The sequence below is a fragment of the Amphibalanus amphitrite genome, unplaced genomic scaffold, assembly GCF_019059575.1.
Source record: "Amphibalanus amphitrite isolate SeventyFive unplaced genomic scaffold, NRLGWU_Aamphi_draft 000137F_arrow, whole genome shotgun sequence".
NCBI classification, from domain to species: Eukaryota; Metazoa; Arthropoda; class Thecostraca; order Balanomorpha; family Balanidae; genus Amphibalanus; species Amphibalanus amphitrite.
Window position 1 is genome coordinate 671,799 of NW_024881632.1, and position 15,345 is coordinate 687,143.

Consider the following 15,345-nt stretch of genomic DNA (forward strand, 5'->3'; position numbering starts at 1 on the left):
CACGAGCTAATACAGTGTAAAACCCTCCACAACTTTGACCTCGTAAACGTACCGTTATCGCAATTTATAACACGCTCCATGGCTGGCTGTTTTTGGTCAACACTGCAGAACATCTCTCAGTATTTCTGGTGCCATCCAGAGAGGGACCACGGAAAGGACCGAGAGATGTGCCTTCCGCAACGCTCTCAGCCTTGAGACTGCTTCATCGATTAGACTAAAAAGGACAGTAGCTTCGACGTCTAGCCATGGTGCTCGATGGCCCGTGTCTACGATCTAGCGCTGTGCTTAGCTGCGTGTATCCACGATGAAAGGCTCACGGCAACATCAGTGAGGTCATAGGGACCGGTGACCTCCACTCCGACCAGCTACGGACGCCTTGCAGCGACTAACGTAGTGCGCCCTGCCTCTCCTCTTGACTTACATAGTTTATTGGCCTCTTCATCGAGTTTTGTTCTCGCCACTGTGCCCTGTATCTACTTATCTATTAAGTGCTGATCATTTGTAGCGCTCCACCCTGAATCGATATGTGCGCTTAAGATGATTTGCATGTCATAAGCATATACTAATTCAAAAACAATCTAATTCGTATGTTCTCCGCCACTAATTAATTGCATAGTTTCAGTGTGTTGTTGCGAGAAGATTCAGATAATGTGATTAGGTATATAGTCTTATTTCGAAGGTGTCCGGCAGTGCATTTCGTCACTTTTCTCCACAAATAAACATCAGATTGCGCCGAAGCATTTCGTGTTTTATTATGAAAAACGCCAAAAAGCAAAGCAACAGAACGCCTAACTCATCCAGCTCTTGTGGCTGGTGATAAGTTGACTAATTGGAAGTAGCCCCACAGTCACCAGCCCAAGTCTTCTCTGGCACGGGACCGGCCTGGTCCCCGGCCCAAGCCCCTGAACATATCGCAGCAGCGATTAGTGGAAAGGAGAGCCAGATTGGCAGCGAGCGCACAGCAGACAGGTACTTGGTTACCGCGCACACCTGGGCTCGAGCATCCACCGCCAGACAGCGGCGGTGAGATGTCAGCCCCGACCGGCACAGGACCGGCCACTGCCTACAGCAGACACGTCATCCGACAGCGCCGTCGACGCGCCGCAGAGTCCCAACGAAAACCGTAACCAACGGACGAGATTTCTCCTCATAAAATACTCCACAGCGCGCGCCGCTTAACAACGTCATAAAACGGCAACCATTCGCCAGTCGCTCGCCTCTGCTATCACTCGTTGCAATCACAGTCATGCCATCACACGGGGTTCACACGGCTGCACTTGCAGCTGGGCGCGGGTCACCTAACCCGGCCCGGTGTCTGTACATATTTACACGGAAACGTTCCGCGAACTGCGGGCGCCGCGGGCGCCTCTCGCGGGGGCCCGCCGCGCCCGCAGTCTCGAAGGTGCGGCGCGCGGCACGGCGACTCGCCGAGCCCGACTCTCCCGACCGCGCCGCCCGACCGCCCCGGCCGAGGCCTCTGGCGTACGCTCTCTTTCGCTCAGCACTCTCTCAGACATTCTTGGCGGGGGCAGGGAGCGGGGCCGAGCTCAGGCCCCGGTCTCTGCCCGGCCGCATTCACTCGACCTTTCACTCGGAGTCTGTCTCGCTGCCTGGGCGCGGGGCGGACGGGTCGGCGGACGGCCGGGGGACGCGCGGGTCGACAGAGGCCGGCCGGCCGTCGCCAGGTCGGCCGTAGGATGTTCATAGAACGTACATCGGCTATTTATCATAGATAAATGGGGTTAAAACGTCGTCAGGTGTCGAGGAGGCGGCGCGGCGTCGCGCCTACGGCAGCAACAGCCGCGCAGCGCGCATCCTCTCCCTGCAACTTATACAGTGACACGGCATCATTACACTCCACATAACGCCACAACAGTGTAGACAAGAAATTACCTTCCGCTAACTGCGAACCTTAACCCTAGTTACCTTAAAACCTATCGTCGGCGACTGCGTGCCGGCCACGGAGCCGCCGACCTTATAGCTAGAGCCTTAACCTATACAGAAATGTGCCGATAAAAGCGGCATACACGGTATTTTGCGAGTAACTCCCGCAAAACGGACGTTGAGGTGTGCTGGCTCGGTGAGGCCTTACCGCCTCGCCAGCGTTGCACCTGGGACCTAGAGGCTGTACGGGTGGCAGAACTGGTAGACCAGCCGCTGCGAGCGCTCAGTCTTCTTCATGATGCCCTTCTTGTAGTACTGGCGCACCGAGCGGCTCAGCTTGTCGTAGTTCATGGCCGGCCGGTTCTTGCGCTTACCCCAGAGCTTGGCCACCCGCACGGAGTCCTCGATCTTGAAGATGCCCTTCTGGCGGTCGATCCAGCGGATGGCCGAGCCGTACAGCTGCGGCTGCGTCAGCAGCTCCTTCAGGAACTGCCACAGGTGGATGTGCGAGCCGCTGCGGCCGGTGGTCACCTTGTCCTCGTCCTCATCTGCCGACAGAGAGAGTTCAGCCAGTCAGCCACAGCGGGCCATAATCAGAAGCCCCACCCTTCCGCCGCCGGCAACAAACCGCGGTCATGGGAACACCCCTCACCCCCCCCCCCCGCCCCCCTCTTCAGGTGACCTCGGCGGTAACAATGCGCGGCGCCGGCCATTGTCCGTTCGGGCCGAGCGGCGCCGCATCCCGCGCCGTGCCTGGCACCGCCGCACCAGCCGCCCGTCCCCAGCCGCCGGCCGGCCGCCCGACCCCAGCCGTGAAAGTATCCAGTGAAGTGGGTCATCTCTCGCCACAGCGCCGCCGCGGCGCCGCGGTCGATACTCAAAGCAGCCGTGACGTCAGCAGCCCCGCTCATGACGGCAGGCTGCCCGTCCCTTCCCCCACCGCCCCGGGGAAGGTTAAATTCGGACGGTAAACACTCTCCCCTCCCGATCTGCGGTCCAAACACGACCCGACCGCGATTACGGCCGACCTGCGCTCCCCGGGATAGGAGTACGCTCTCCTTTCACTCGCTCCCGATTACCCTACCACCTGCCCCTCTGGTTCCAGGTACTGCACCCCTCCCTGACCGCCCGTCCAGTCATGGTGGCTGGCGCCGAGGCCCCACTCCAGTGCTCAGGAAATGCCGACCGGTGTGAGTCACCGGCCGCGTGAGGTCGAGGGGAGGAGGAAAGAGGGACGGGCGACAGAGGGCGAGACAGAGGGGTGGGGGAGAGAAGGCGGGACTCACCGTCCGTATCCATTCCGTCTTCGGCCGGCTGGGGCGGGCTCATGTCGAGCGGCTCCTGTTTGACGGGCCACGGGGCGGCGGCGCTCAGCGGAGCGCCGGCCGACCGCGGGGCGCACGAGGAGCGCCACACCTCCAGCTGGGCGTACAGGGTCGCTCCCGCCTGCAACACACAGACAGACAGACACACACACGTCAGCGGACCGGCTGGAAATCCCGGCGCCGGCGGCGGACCGGCCGCCGCGCCGCGCCGAGGTCATATCAGAGGACAGCGCCATGCCAGATAATCCGCCGTGCGCGGCGCATCGCACACCTGCGAATGACAACTGGGTTCTCACCTGGGGCGCGCACATGACGAACTGGTTCTCGTCAAGCGAGCAGAACGCCCGGCCGTCCAGGTGCAGCCAGTCCATCTGCGAGGCGGGCAGACCGAACTGCTGGCACATGTAGGCCACCCAGGCGCGCACGTTCTCCGGACTCCAGTCCATGGGGTCTGAAACAGAGCGGGCGCGCTGTCAGCACCCGTGGCCACGCCGTGCACTGAAATGTCACCGTATAATGTCACCGGAGAGGGACGGGGACGTGGGCGGATCGGTCCGACAGCCGGTAGAAGTTCAGAGCTCGCTGGTTCGCCGAGCGCCCGGCCGCTGACGTCAAAGGCCTCGGCTGCAGGGAGCTGACATTAGCGATAGGGCGCGCTATCTGGCGGTGCCCCCCCCCCCCATGGCTCTCTCCGCGGCGTTGCGGGGGCCGCTCACCGCGCTGACGTCACAGGCGCCACGGTGGCGCTGCCAAGCTCCCGAGCCCCCACGGACGACCATGGCGGTCGCCGCGCTCCCGAGCCCCGCGGACGACCATGGCCGGCCGCCGCGGCTCTGACGCCGTCAAAGTAATTTGCCGGTGCGGAGCGGCCGTAAAGGCGAGATTAGTCCATTAACACACGGCCGCGGCGGCTCTATTGACGTCACGGCCGCCGGAGGGGCTCGGAGAAAACCAAGGTGCGCCGCAGCTCGGCGGCGGAGCCAAGGTCGGTCGCCCCCGGCCCTCTGCCCGCCGCCTCCGTGCTCTGCCCGGGCCCCCGGCTGGTTTGTGGCCCCAGCTCGGCTGACGACATAGCGCCCTTATACGGCCATCAAGCTGGCGCAACGCATGATGCATGAGCATGCAAAAATGCAACGAGCGCCGGCTGTCACGAAGGTTTGTGACCGGCGACAAGCCGCTGCAAAATGCGCATGTCGTTAGCCCGGGGGCCCGCAGGGGTTGCCAGCTACAGGTGGTTGGTGACAGGCCGCGCTGCGTGACTTTGGTCACACCAGCCGCCTCGCTCAGTAGCCGTGAATCAGCGGCGTCACGGAGCGGCCGTCCGTGACGGCGAGCGTAACGTAACGCGCCATGGAGCGGCGCGCAACTCGGATCGGGGCGCGGCTTCCGGCGCTCGACCGGCGATCGCCAGCGGACCAGAGGGATCATTAGGGGGATCACGGCGCGGGATCAAAACAGAATCGTTATTCCACTCGGCGGAGCTCGACCGAGCTCGTGGGATCCAGGTCTGTACGGGACAAAGGACTTCAGGGAGTAGGATAGAGACAGTACGAGATTTAATTCGTTTGTTACGTTATATAAGCTACCGACGAAAGTACAATTTCATTTGACTAGCAAAAGCTGAGAAGAGACTGAGCTATTACGTTAACCTTTTTGGCCTTACAATATGATAAAATCTGACTAATTATCTAAAAATTAGAAAGGTGAGCGTACCCGGAGAAATGCCGAGCAGGCGGCACACGCTCTTCTTCTCCTGTCTGATCTGTTCTAGGGCCAGATCAAAGACGGAGTCGAGCTGATCGAGCATCCAGTTGCCGGCCTGCTGCTGCTGCTGTTGCTGCTGCTGCTGCTGCTGTTCGGCGGCGTACAGCATGTCGAGGCTGAAGGCGGGCCGGTTGAGCTGGCGCTGCAGCGTGGTGTCGCGGAGACACTGGCGCAGCAGCTGGTGGTCCTCGGGCGGCGGGCTGGCCGGCTGGTAGCCCGGCGAGCCGCCCGCAGACGAGTAGCCACCGTCGCTGAGCGGCGAGTGCGCCGGCCCGTAGCCGCACTCGTCGGACGACTCCAGGCCGTACGGCGACTCGATCTCCTGCTTGATTGCCGTCGGCAGCTCCTGCTTCAGCGGCGGCGAGAGCGGCAGCTCCTGCTTCAGCGGCGGCGAGAGCGGCGCGCCGGCGTACGGCGGCGAGGCGTAGCCGCAGTCGAACTCTGTCTGCTCACGGCGCGGCGAGCCGAACAGGTGCGGCGGCGAGCGCTCCAGCTGCGGCAGACTGCCCGGCGACGGCACCTGGTAGTCGCTCAGGATCGAAAAGTCCAGCTCTGCCAGACTACTGCCCAGCTCAGAGCCAGCGCCGGCGCCGGCGTAGTTGGGGACCGTCTGCGACATCTGCCAACACAACGGAGCACACGTCCAGAGACCGCTGCGGTGGGGGATGGCGGGGGAGCCAACTGCGCACCAGCCCAGCTACACTAATATTTAATCTAAAAATAAGCTGAGAGCTCTGCGGCTGGGGGGCGATACCACACGGCTTACGTCAGTCGCGTGGTAAGCAGACAGGGTGACCTCAGTGCCTGCTGGAGGGAGGGTCGGATGGTGCACCGATAGCAGTGCCCGATACGGATTGACGTCAATGGCCCCCGCCTCGAGTTCGGGGGCGGCCCGGCGGCCATTGCAAGGCGAGGCCATCGCTCAAGTCGAGTGACTTTCGAACGTCATGAACGAGCGTTCAGGTTCAAAGTTTGGAAATGACGTCAATGAATTTCAGAGTAAGCATGTCCCAATGATAAACGTCTTAAATAAACCGACCGCATCTAGACAGAAAGTACAACAGATGATGTCATTGAGACAGCCCTCGACTCTACGAAGGCCGTCTTACGACCAAACAAAGCGAATGAATTACGATTATGTTGAAACAGATGCCATAAAAAGCTTTACTGGTGGAATATCAGTCGTATAGTTATTGGAAAATTTTGAGCTATACATAGAGCCGGTGACAAACGACATTGAAAACAGTTACTATTGCGTTGTTTAACTTTCAACAAATTTCGGAATGAAATTTATCTAGTACTTTGAGCCTTGAGATGCATTAGTGAAAAAAGATATCGCATAAAATTAAAAGCGCATACAATTGACGATAATGATTTGAGCCGTAACAGTTATATAATACGACATCCAAGTAACAACAAAATACAAATAAGAACAATAACAATAACAATCAGCCCGAACCCGTCTACGCTGTTGCACCCCCGGTCCCCCACCGTTCAGACTAGGGAGACCGTGACCACTGGCAGCCAGCAGATCCCACGCGGTGAGTACGGTGGTAAGACGGCACCTCGAGCGCCACCGATGCGTGTCAGAGCCCGCTGCCTTCGCCCAGCACAGGGAGCGGCGACCACCCGGCCCGGCGTGAAAGTCGCCTCGGATTTCTCATGACGGCGCCGGCGAAAGCAAAAACGGTCGACGAACCCTGTGATGTGATTACTGACGCTGCCCCATCGCTCACCCCCTGGCCCCGGTGAGCCCGCCAGTCACCTACCATTGTGTTTGTTTGGATTTGCTTCTCAAGCTGACTGGTCACTGCTGCAGGAGGGAGGGAGCGGGAGCTCGGCTCTGCTGCTGCCGTCCGACTCAGCTCGTGAACCACAACTGACGGTCGAGGGGCGCCGCCGACGCCCTTCACCAGCGCCCGTCGCCACTCGAGGTCATCGGCGCGCGCATGCGCAGTAGGCCCGACGGCAACAGTGACGCCCGCCGGCGCCGCCGACCGGCCCGGCTCGGTGCGGCGTTTTTTACGTGGCTAGCAAAGCCTCTACTGAGGGGCCCGGCGCGGCTAGTAGAGGAGGGATTTCGCAGCTTCACAACACACCTGTACCGCTCGGAAGCTCCCAGTTCCGGCGGTAGGGGCGCCTACTGCCTCCTCCTCTCCCTATAGGTGACTGCGCAACTTCGAAAGCGCTCTCCGCTTATGGTGCGTTGCGCCGTGTTGTGGCAGCACGTTGTTGTTTCGAAACATGGCGACTCTAACCGCGCACTAAGGCCGAAACCCGGCCAACAGGTACTTACATCAAAGCGCAATTCGCCTCTGATGATTTCAAACAATTGTTTCAATATTGTTTGGTAACTGCGGTGTAATTATCGTACGGGCGTAGGGGAGAGTGGGGTAAGATGCCCAGGGTGGGAAAGACGCCCCACCCCCTCTAGCGGGGAAACAAAGAATCGAACCTGGAAATTAATGTTCTTAGCGTAAAGCAGAAGCCTGCCTTGTTAACTGCACAAAAATTTGCGAAGCTCAGTTGGGCAACGGCTGGCTGGTGATTGCATGTTTTTTATTTACTGCTTTCAAAAAATATTTTGGCGTCAAAACATTGTAATTATCAAAAAAAGGTAGATAATTTTTGCGTCCCTTGCTATAGTCGTGATACATTAACATGCGTGTACTGTGTCCCAAACAGTTTGTTTCAGGGTGTAGTTTTATGGCTAACAGATTGTGCTGATTTAATGTTACTTCGGTACCTTGGGGTAAGATGCCCCCTGTCCTGATGGGGAAAGACGCCCCCCTAAATCCGTAGGCTGTCCTTCAAGCAGCCCGTTAAATCATGTATTACATACTTGTGATGAGAGACAAAAGCCGATCTGGGACTATTGAGAGTCCGGTACGGTCGGGTGCTCCCCATGCCGGTCTCTCGGCCCACACAGCGACTTTTTGGGCGGCATCTGACTCTGAGAGCCCTCACGACGGCCTCTGTGGGCCCCATTTTTGGTTCTATGGCCCCTCACGACATCCTTTGAGGGCTCCCACGTTGGCTCCACGGGCCGCGCTGGCATCTGAGGTCCCCACGATGGGCTCGAGGGCCCTCAAGCATCATGAAGACCTATAAGGGCCCCACAGTGGTCTCCGAACGCCACCACGGAGGCTTGTTTGGCCACGCTGGACTATGATGGCCCTAACGATGACCTCTGAAGCCCCTTACGACTACTTTTGAGGGCCCTTACGATGACGTTTGGTGTCTACTGCAGGCTCGAAGGGACTACTGATTCGTTCCGGCGATTCACGTGCCTATTTATGTCACTTTTAGTGCAGGGGGCATCTTACCCAGCGCCAGGGGGCGTCTTTTCCACCCTGTGGGGTAAGATGCCCCCTTTCACTTCTTTAGGAAAATGCTTGATAGCAAAAAAAGTTATCATATTTCAGGCACGAAAGTGTGATATTTTTGGAGAAAAATGATGTCGGCTTCCGTTGAAACTCCAAGTTTTGGCTTTCCGATCGTCATTTTCGAATAATATATGACATAGTCAAACCCTGGGCATCTTTCCCCACTCTCCCCTACTATAGACGTCTATGCAACGAGCCCCCAAAAATGTTTGGTTCATGCCAAACTCAATGACGCTTAGGTCAGATTAAAACAGGAAATGGACCTTAACCCTCGCCCGTAAACGGCGATCTGCCACCTTCGCCCATGCAGGGGGGGGGGGGGGTTGGTGCGACCCCCCCCTTGGCGTTTGAAAACGGAGCGTCGTAGAGCTTAGCGGAAAAGACCAACGGATTGCTCTCGCCGAGATCTCGCGATTGGTGGTATATTTTTTGGTCCTAGGTCAACATTTGACCTACTTTTGACCGGTCAAAGGTCAAATTTTCGGAAAAATAGACTTTTTCAAATTTTTCGCGGCGATTGCGGCAAAACGGTGGGAGATATCGACTTGAAACCTTCACTATCGTGTTCCTTGATCAATTCTCTATCGTTTGGTATGTATTTCGTTTCCCTAGCTCTAAAAATGGCGCGTTGGGAGCGCCGGAAGTCGGCAAGGTCACAGTCGGCGGCAGAAATTCGAAAAATCAAAATTTAAATTTTTGAAATCTGATTGTATTTTTGGATTTGGGATGTCCATTTGCTCCCTATAGAAGCTAATATTGCTGCATATTCCCATTGAGGTGACAAGAATTAGCAAAATAGTGGTTCGGGCGCTTTTCAAAAATAGTACCGGACGCTGTTCCTCTTGTGACGTCATAGTTCCGTGACCTGACCTGACCCGGTCAAGTTTCTTATACCATATGATAGCCAATACTTGCCCCAACATGCATGGGAAGTTTCATCACGATCCATCAACCGATGTCCGTATCACCGGCAGGAAACCTCGGGCGTTGGCACTCAGTTTGTGAAAATCCGGCCGGAGGCTGTTCCCTTTGTGACGTCATAACTCCGTGACCTGACATGACCCGGTCAAATTTTTTTTATCAAAAGATGCGCAAGGTTTGCCCCATAAGGTACCCAAAATTTGGCGGCGCTGCGCGCCGCCGTTTTTGCACTATTTTTGAAAAACCTCAGGGGGGGGGGGGGGTTGCACCAACCCCCCCCTACATGGGCGAGGGTTAATATATTTCGATTTTGTGACATTTAGAATACATATGACATTCAAAATTTCATGGTAAGCAACAGAGGGTGGGGCAGCTTAAAAGCAAAGTTTAATTGTGCAGTTGGAGTCTGGAGATAACCAATGCCTAACTGTCCAGAATTTACCGTAAACCTTATCCCGATAACATCCAGCCCATCAGTTGACGTCAAGAGTGATTGTTTCTCATGACCCGTTAAGTTTTGTGATGGGTACAGTTTGAAAATGAATCATGCCATATACTTGTTCTCTTTGTTTCCTCATAGCGCGTAAAAACATTTATGTTTCACGGTAAATTTGCACTTTCCCCCAGTCGCTTTTGTGTATTGTGATTTCCCTGTCCCTGAAAGAGGTTTCATCATGGTATAAATTAACAAGTTTCACATATGCAGAAGTAATGATTTCGATACAAATGAATAATTAGCTACGACAAGCTATGCCGTAGGTACATTAAAATATATAGGCGCGAATTGGTACCAAAAGAACAAATTTATTTGAAAACTGACATTACACTCGAAACACAAGTATTCCTGGAAAAAATGCGTTTTCGCGAAGAAAAAACACGCACACACATTTTTTCTCCAAACGCTACGCCCGTTTTCATGCTGTTGCACATGCCTTACATTACCAGTATAACGCCTTTTGGGGCGACTAACGGAGCGAGCGAGAGCGTGGGCCTTGCACGTGCGAAATTTCGAGGGGGTACCTCCAACTGACTTGTGCACGGCACCCTACTAACCGGTCTCTAGCGATGTTCCAAATTTGAGCACAATCGGCCCAGCCGTTCTCGAGATCTGGAAGCGGCACCCTGCACGTGCGCACGTGCAAAATGGGTCCCAACTGACTTGTGCACGGCACCCTACTAACTGGCCCCTAACCGTGTACCAAATTTGAGCGCAATCGGTCCAGCCGTTCTCGAGATCTGGAAACGACCCCTGCACGTGCGCACGTGCAGCAGCACCCCAACTCTGGCACATGGATATGCATTGCCTAGTGGGTGCCTACCTACATGCCAACTCTCAGCGCAATCGGCCCAGTAGTTACCGAGATATTGCAACAATTACAAAAGTGACACCTCTTAGTTTTGCACGTGGCACGTGCATAAGGGGTCACCCACATGCATCGGGAATAGTGCAATACTTGGTAGAAGGAATGAAGCTACCCTACAAAAATTACCGCATGTAAATCGGTCAAGTGGTTGCTGAGATATAAGCCTCGCAAAAGCGTGACCACGGCCGGCCGGCCGGCCGGCCGGCCGGCCGCTCATACTCAGAAATTTCCGTTAATCTAAGGAAAGACTACGCTCGCTTCGCTCGCTCCGTAATGATAATAAAATGTTGCATTAATAGCTACATCGGTTTGTATATTCTCAACGCTCCCATTTCTTTCAAAAGGTAACGATTAGCCCATGCTGATTTTTGACAGTGCCAATGATAAGAGCTCCGAACAAGTGCCTAGCCATGCAATGACTTAATGCAACCTCAGTAATGACAAGGCTTGCCTTGTTAAACCCGATGTTGAAGAACAAAAATAAGGCTCTTGGATGTTTCAAAGCCCATCCACTAGTGTTTATCACGTTTCTTTACCAATTCTACGACTATGATTAGGCGAGCGATCACCGTGATAGGACCCAACTCGGAGGGTGCGCCCACTGTCACGTGACTGCCCGCCCATGGGGATAATCAGTATCATCCTGAGCTCGTGTCTTTTTGGGCAAATCTGATCTGCTGACTTCAGTCTTAAAAAGAATCCAGTTTAAGCATGCATGCCAGTCATATAAAAATGATCACGTGAGAAGTGGTATTACAAAATTAAGTACGGCGGCGGCGATTGTGGGTATGTATTAGCCGGCACATTGTGCTTTCGTATGGATTTTTTTCTCAGTGCCTTGGCATTACTCCCGAGTGGTTGCATGATAACGTAATAAATGCTTTGCAGCACACATATGAGCGAGATCACCATTATAATCGTTTGTTGATGGATATTAACAGTCCTTTTTATGTTCTTCACTTTAATTGCTCTGCAATGTTTTTTAATAATTGAAAAAAGCCTTTCAAAGGTAGGTACGTACACCGGAGATCCAACAATATTTAATGAAGCAGATGTGTGATATCAAATATAAGCTATATTCTATATTCCTATCAAGCTTTCTATCGGCAAATTCCCAATTTACTGCAGTTTGTCTATCTCCAGATTTTCAGTCGAATGAGAGACTGCTTCTCAATAATGTCAATAATGAGGTCAACAGTTCTATGCGAGCCACCCCCGCGGTCAGCGGTGACCTATTTGCGACTGTCTCCCCTTTCCTGGAAGGCTCTGGTAGTTAGCCTCGCGCCTCGCGGCTGAGTCAGCCCTGTGACCAGCGATGGCGCAACAGGCGCGCCGCCGCGCCGTGCCGTGCCGCGGTGCCCTCCGCAGCTCAGTCAGAAAAAGTGGGCGGCCCGCGGCCGCAGCCAATTGCCGCCGAACAGCCCTGTTTTCCTGTGCGTGCAACATTCCAGCGGAGGATCGGCGATTTTTGTCGGTTTTGAGCGGCTCGGGGACATTCATTTATCAAAGTGACGGCCTGCTGCAGGCATGCCTAAGTCGTTCAGAGTGATGCGTATTTAGAGGAATCGTGGGCTCCTTGGTCAAGGAAAAGCTATAGCAGTTTTATGCAACACTTGACTCTAATGTATTTAAAAACCATGGCTCAAGTCATAGGATATGCTGGTCAGCCACCGCTTTAAATTTGCTTTATTATGATGCTGTCTATTTTTAACATTTCCAGCAATTAAACAAAACGACTTGCGGTCGTATTTCAAACAAGCATGCTGTTTCTAGGAACCAGAGCCTTCTGGAACTGGTGAGACCGGGTCCACTATTGGCTGGTGGCCACTTTGAACCTCTAGCCTCCTACTATCAGCCCGTGCCTCGCGCTGGTGCTAGCGCCCACTGCGTCGTACACGCGCTGCAGTCGCCGCACCGCGCACATATACTGCGCCGCACGACTGGAGACTGCGACGCAGCGGCGAAGGCCAGCAGCTAGCACCGGCGGTACGAGTTCGCGGAACACCACTACGGGTGCGTGACGGATGAGTACCTCATCACCCTCTGTGGTAAGAGGCTGACAGGGCACGGATAAATGCATGGGCTATGGTTTGCACGCCCAATGCACGGATGGGCATGGTTTATGGCAAGATGAGCTGTAACGAAAAATTCTTAAACAATATGGTGGACTCGAGGTAGAGAATAAAAGTGTACCCTTCTGCGCACAATAACCTACACCATGGCCATTTCCAACTAATGAACCATTGTTTTACTGTTTGCATTCAAAGCTGTATGAGAACTGGAACTTTCCAGTACAGTATAAGACTCACGTATCTATTGTCTATGTCTTGCGAGCGGTTCGCATTTACCTCCTTTCGGGCCAACTTTGGTTTATCGCTTAGCGTTATTTTTATCCTTTCAATGGTCAATGAAAGGTAAAAGCCACAGGCGACTCACCACTGATTTCGGCTTAGCACATGTAGAGTTCTACAGTTTCCCATGAATCAAAGAAACTTGGTCTCATTCGTGATCCCCTATCACCATTTTAAGGGAAATAAGCCCAATGAACTTGCATTAGCAATTATTCTAACTCGGCGCCAATTTCGTTCAGCACACTTGATGCTTGAATAAATAAAACATGTTTAATTTTTTGTTGATTTGATGAACTAACTGGGTTTTCACTGAATTTCACTGAAGCATGAATAAATGAAAGCAATGATTTAAATAAAAGCAGTTAATTTGACAAGGTAGAATAGATGACAATGATTGGAACAGCAGTTAAAATGCTCTGCACACCTTTAAAAGATATCTTTTTGGGAGCATCAATTCAAAGACAATTGAACCAACGCATGCAGCCTGCAGGGTTACAAAAATACTTGTTTAATGTAAATTGACTTGATTCGCCCTGTCATCATAACGAATGCTTAATTTAAGTCGTTTCCACAGAAGTAAAGACATGTCTCGAGGAATTGTCCTCGCCGGAAGTCGTTGTACAGCGCAGGTGAGTCACCGCTCCAGAGCCGGCCAGCGGAGGCCAGAGGCGCCCCCGGTTACGCCACATCCGACGCGTACGCACCTGCCGTTTCGCAAGCACCGCCAACCGGTCTACGCTGGTTCTGCTATGGCATTGCATCAAACGCTCGCATGTATATGACCCGACAGGAGGTCAGGTAGCTCCTACGTCACATCCGACGCGATATGAACCGATTGAACAGGCCGGGCGAGATTTGTGTAATAAAGACATGAAGGTTAACACAAGATCTCGATACTGAAGGTAATAGAAAGCTGTTTTGGAAAAGGTCTCGCTTGATTTCACATAGGGGTAGTTACTTCATGACGAATCTGACGGACGCTTATGAACTTTTCTGGTAAATTAGGTAATGTTTTGAAATGGATGTTAATTCTTCAAATTGATGATGATATCCTGCCGAGTCAATATACCTTGCAAAATACATTGCAATAACTAAATCAGTAAAGAAGGGCTAGCAAGTGGCACGTAGCAACAGTTGCTGCCACATCTTGAATATCAACACCTCCTATTGTACTTACATACCATGAAAATTGTTGGATTCCCAATGCTCGTCCTAATTTCAAAATTCCCGAGGAGCATGCTTTTTTTCTGGCTGAAGCTTCGGCTTCGCTCTAAGTTCAGCTTTCGCCTTTCTTCACTGATCAGTGATCCGATCACACATCCCACTCAAACTGCCTAGGCTATGTCTCTTTCATATTGCTATTTGAGTCAATCTGACATTTGAACGCTCCAAATTAGGACACATTTCGAAGACATCTGTTACATGAACGAAACGTATTTTCGCGATGAAGATAAATAATCTATATATAGACACGTCATACATAACCCGTAATAACATTATTCGCAATTCGTACACGCGCCTAATGTCTCGGGTGATAGGGTGACCAGTGACTACCTCAGCACCGACATCGCTAAAGCCTGTTTCCCACCCAAGCAGCTCCCATCACAGCGCTCTGCAGAAGGCACGCCCACCCAAACAAACACGCCCCAACCCAACAAACACGCCCACCCACCCCCGTCGGCGCACACTTCCAACACCTACCTCTGCGTGTGGCAGATCTCCACGGGCTCCTGTCCTGTCTGTATCACGGTCCAACAGTCGGTGAGTATCGTCTGATCCGCAGTCCCCGTCAGTGCGTGTACAGCCCTCTGTCGTCCTCAGTCTGGGTGGGTTCTGTCGGCCGGCCCGCCGCTGGGCCGCGTCGGTCACAGACACGCGAGTTTCTCCGCCGCCGGCGCACAACATAGACTCGTCCGAGCCGGCAGCGCTGCGCCGCGCTCTAGCGAGCGGACCAGTCGGCGCCGAGCCTTCGCACGGGAGCGGGCGAAACTAAGGAAAATCACAGCACGCTGGTTTGTTTCGCCCACTTGTCCCTACGGGGCTGCCCACAGAGGAAAACACAAACGTGGCCACCGCAGTGTTCCAGAAATATAGCCTTTTTAACCTTTTTAATCATTGGATACGATGCATACAGGCTGGTTGGTTTATTGACGCATAAAACGCAATGCGTGTGATAAAGTCCATAACACAGGCAGGCATTAAATGTGGCACGCTACTGATTATTTATTTCTAGGCCTTTTTTGTCGCCACTTAGTCTTGTCTAGGCTACTTTCTAAAATATTAAATCATAATTGAAAATTGCTCGCATGTTTTTTATTTAGTTATGCGGTACCTAAAAATGTGTACCTAC

General features: G+C 53.5%; 1 protein-coding gene across 1 annotated transcript; it reads right to left on the minus strand.

Moving 5' to 3' along the window:
• Positions 1-727: 727 nt before the first annotated feature.
• LOC122382308 (SAM pointed domain-containing Ets transcription factor-like) lies at positions 728-14,882 on the minus strand. Its single transcript, XM_043367485.1, has 5 exons — positions 14,697-14,882; positions 4,923-5,592; positions 3,506-3,660; positions 3,171-3,330; positions 728-2,432 (listed from the first exon to the last, which is right to left on the minus strand). Exons 2-5 carry the CDS (start codon positions 5,590-5,592, stop codon positions 2,119-2,121), a joined length of 1,299 nt encoding a protein of 432 aa, XP_043223420.1. The 5' UTR covers positions 14,697-14,882; the 3' UTR covers positions 728-2,118.
• Positions 14,883-15,345: the final 463 nt, after the last annotated feature.

Excerpts from the sequence above, each read along its gene's own strand:
- LOC122382308 (XM_043367485.1), bottom strand. The coding sequence starts at position 5,592 with ATGTCGCAGACGGTCCCCAACTACGCCGGCGCCGGCGCTGGCTCTGAG. Across the intron at positions 3,331-3,505 it reads TCGTCATGTGCGCGCCCCAG|GCGGGAGCGACCCTGTACGC; the intron begins GTGAGAACCCAG and ends TGTGTGTTGCAG. Across the intron at positions 2,433-3,170 it reads AGACGGAATGGATACGGACG|ATGAGGACGAGGACAAGGTG; the intron begins GTGAGTCCCGCC and ends CTCTGTCGGCAG.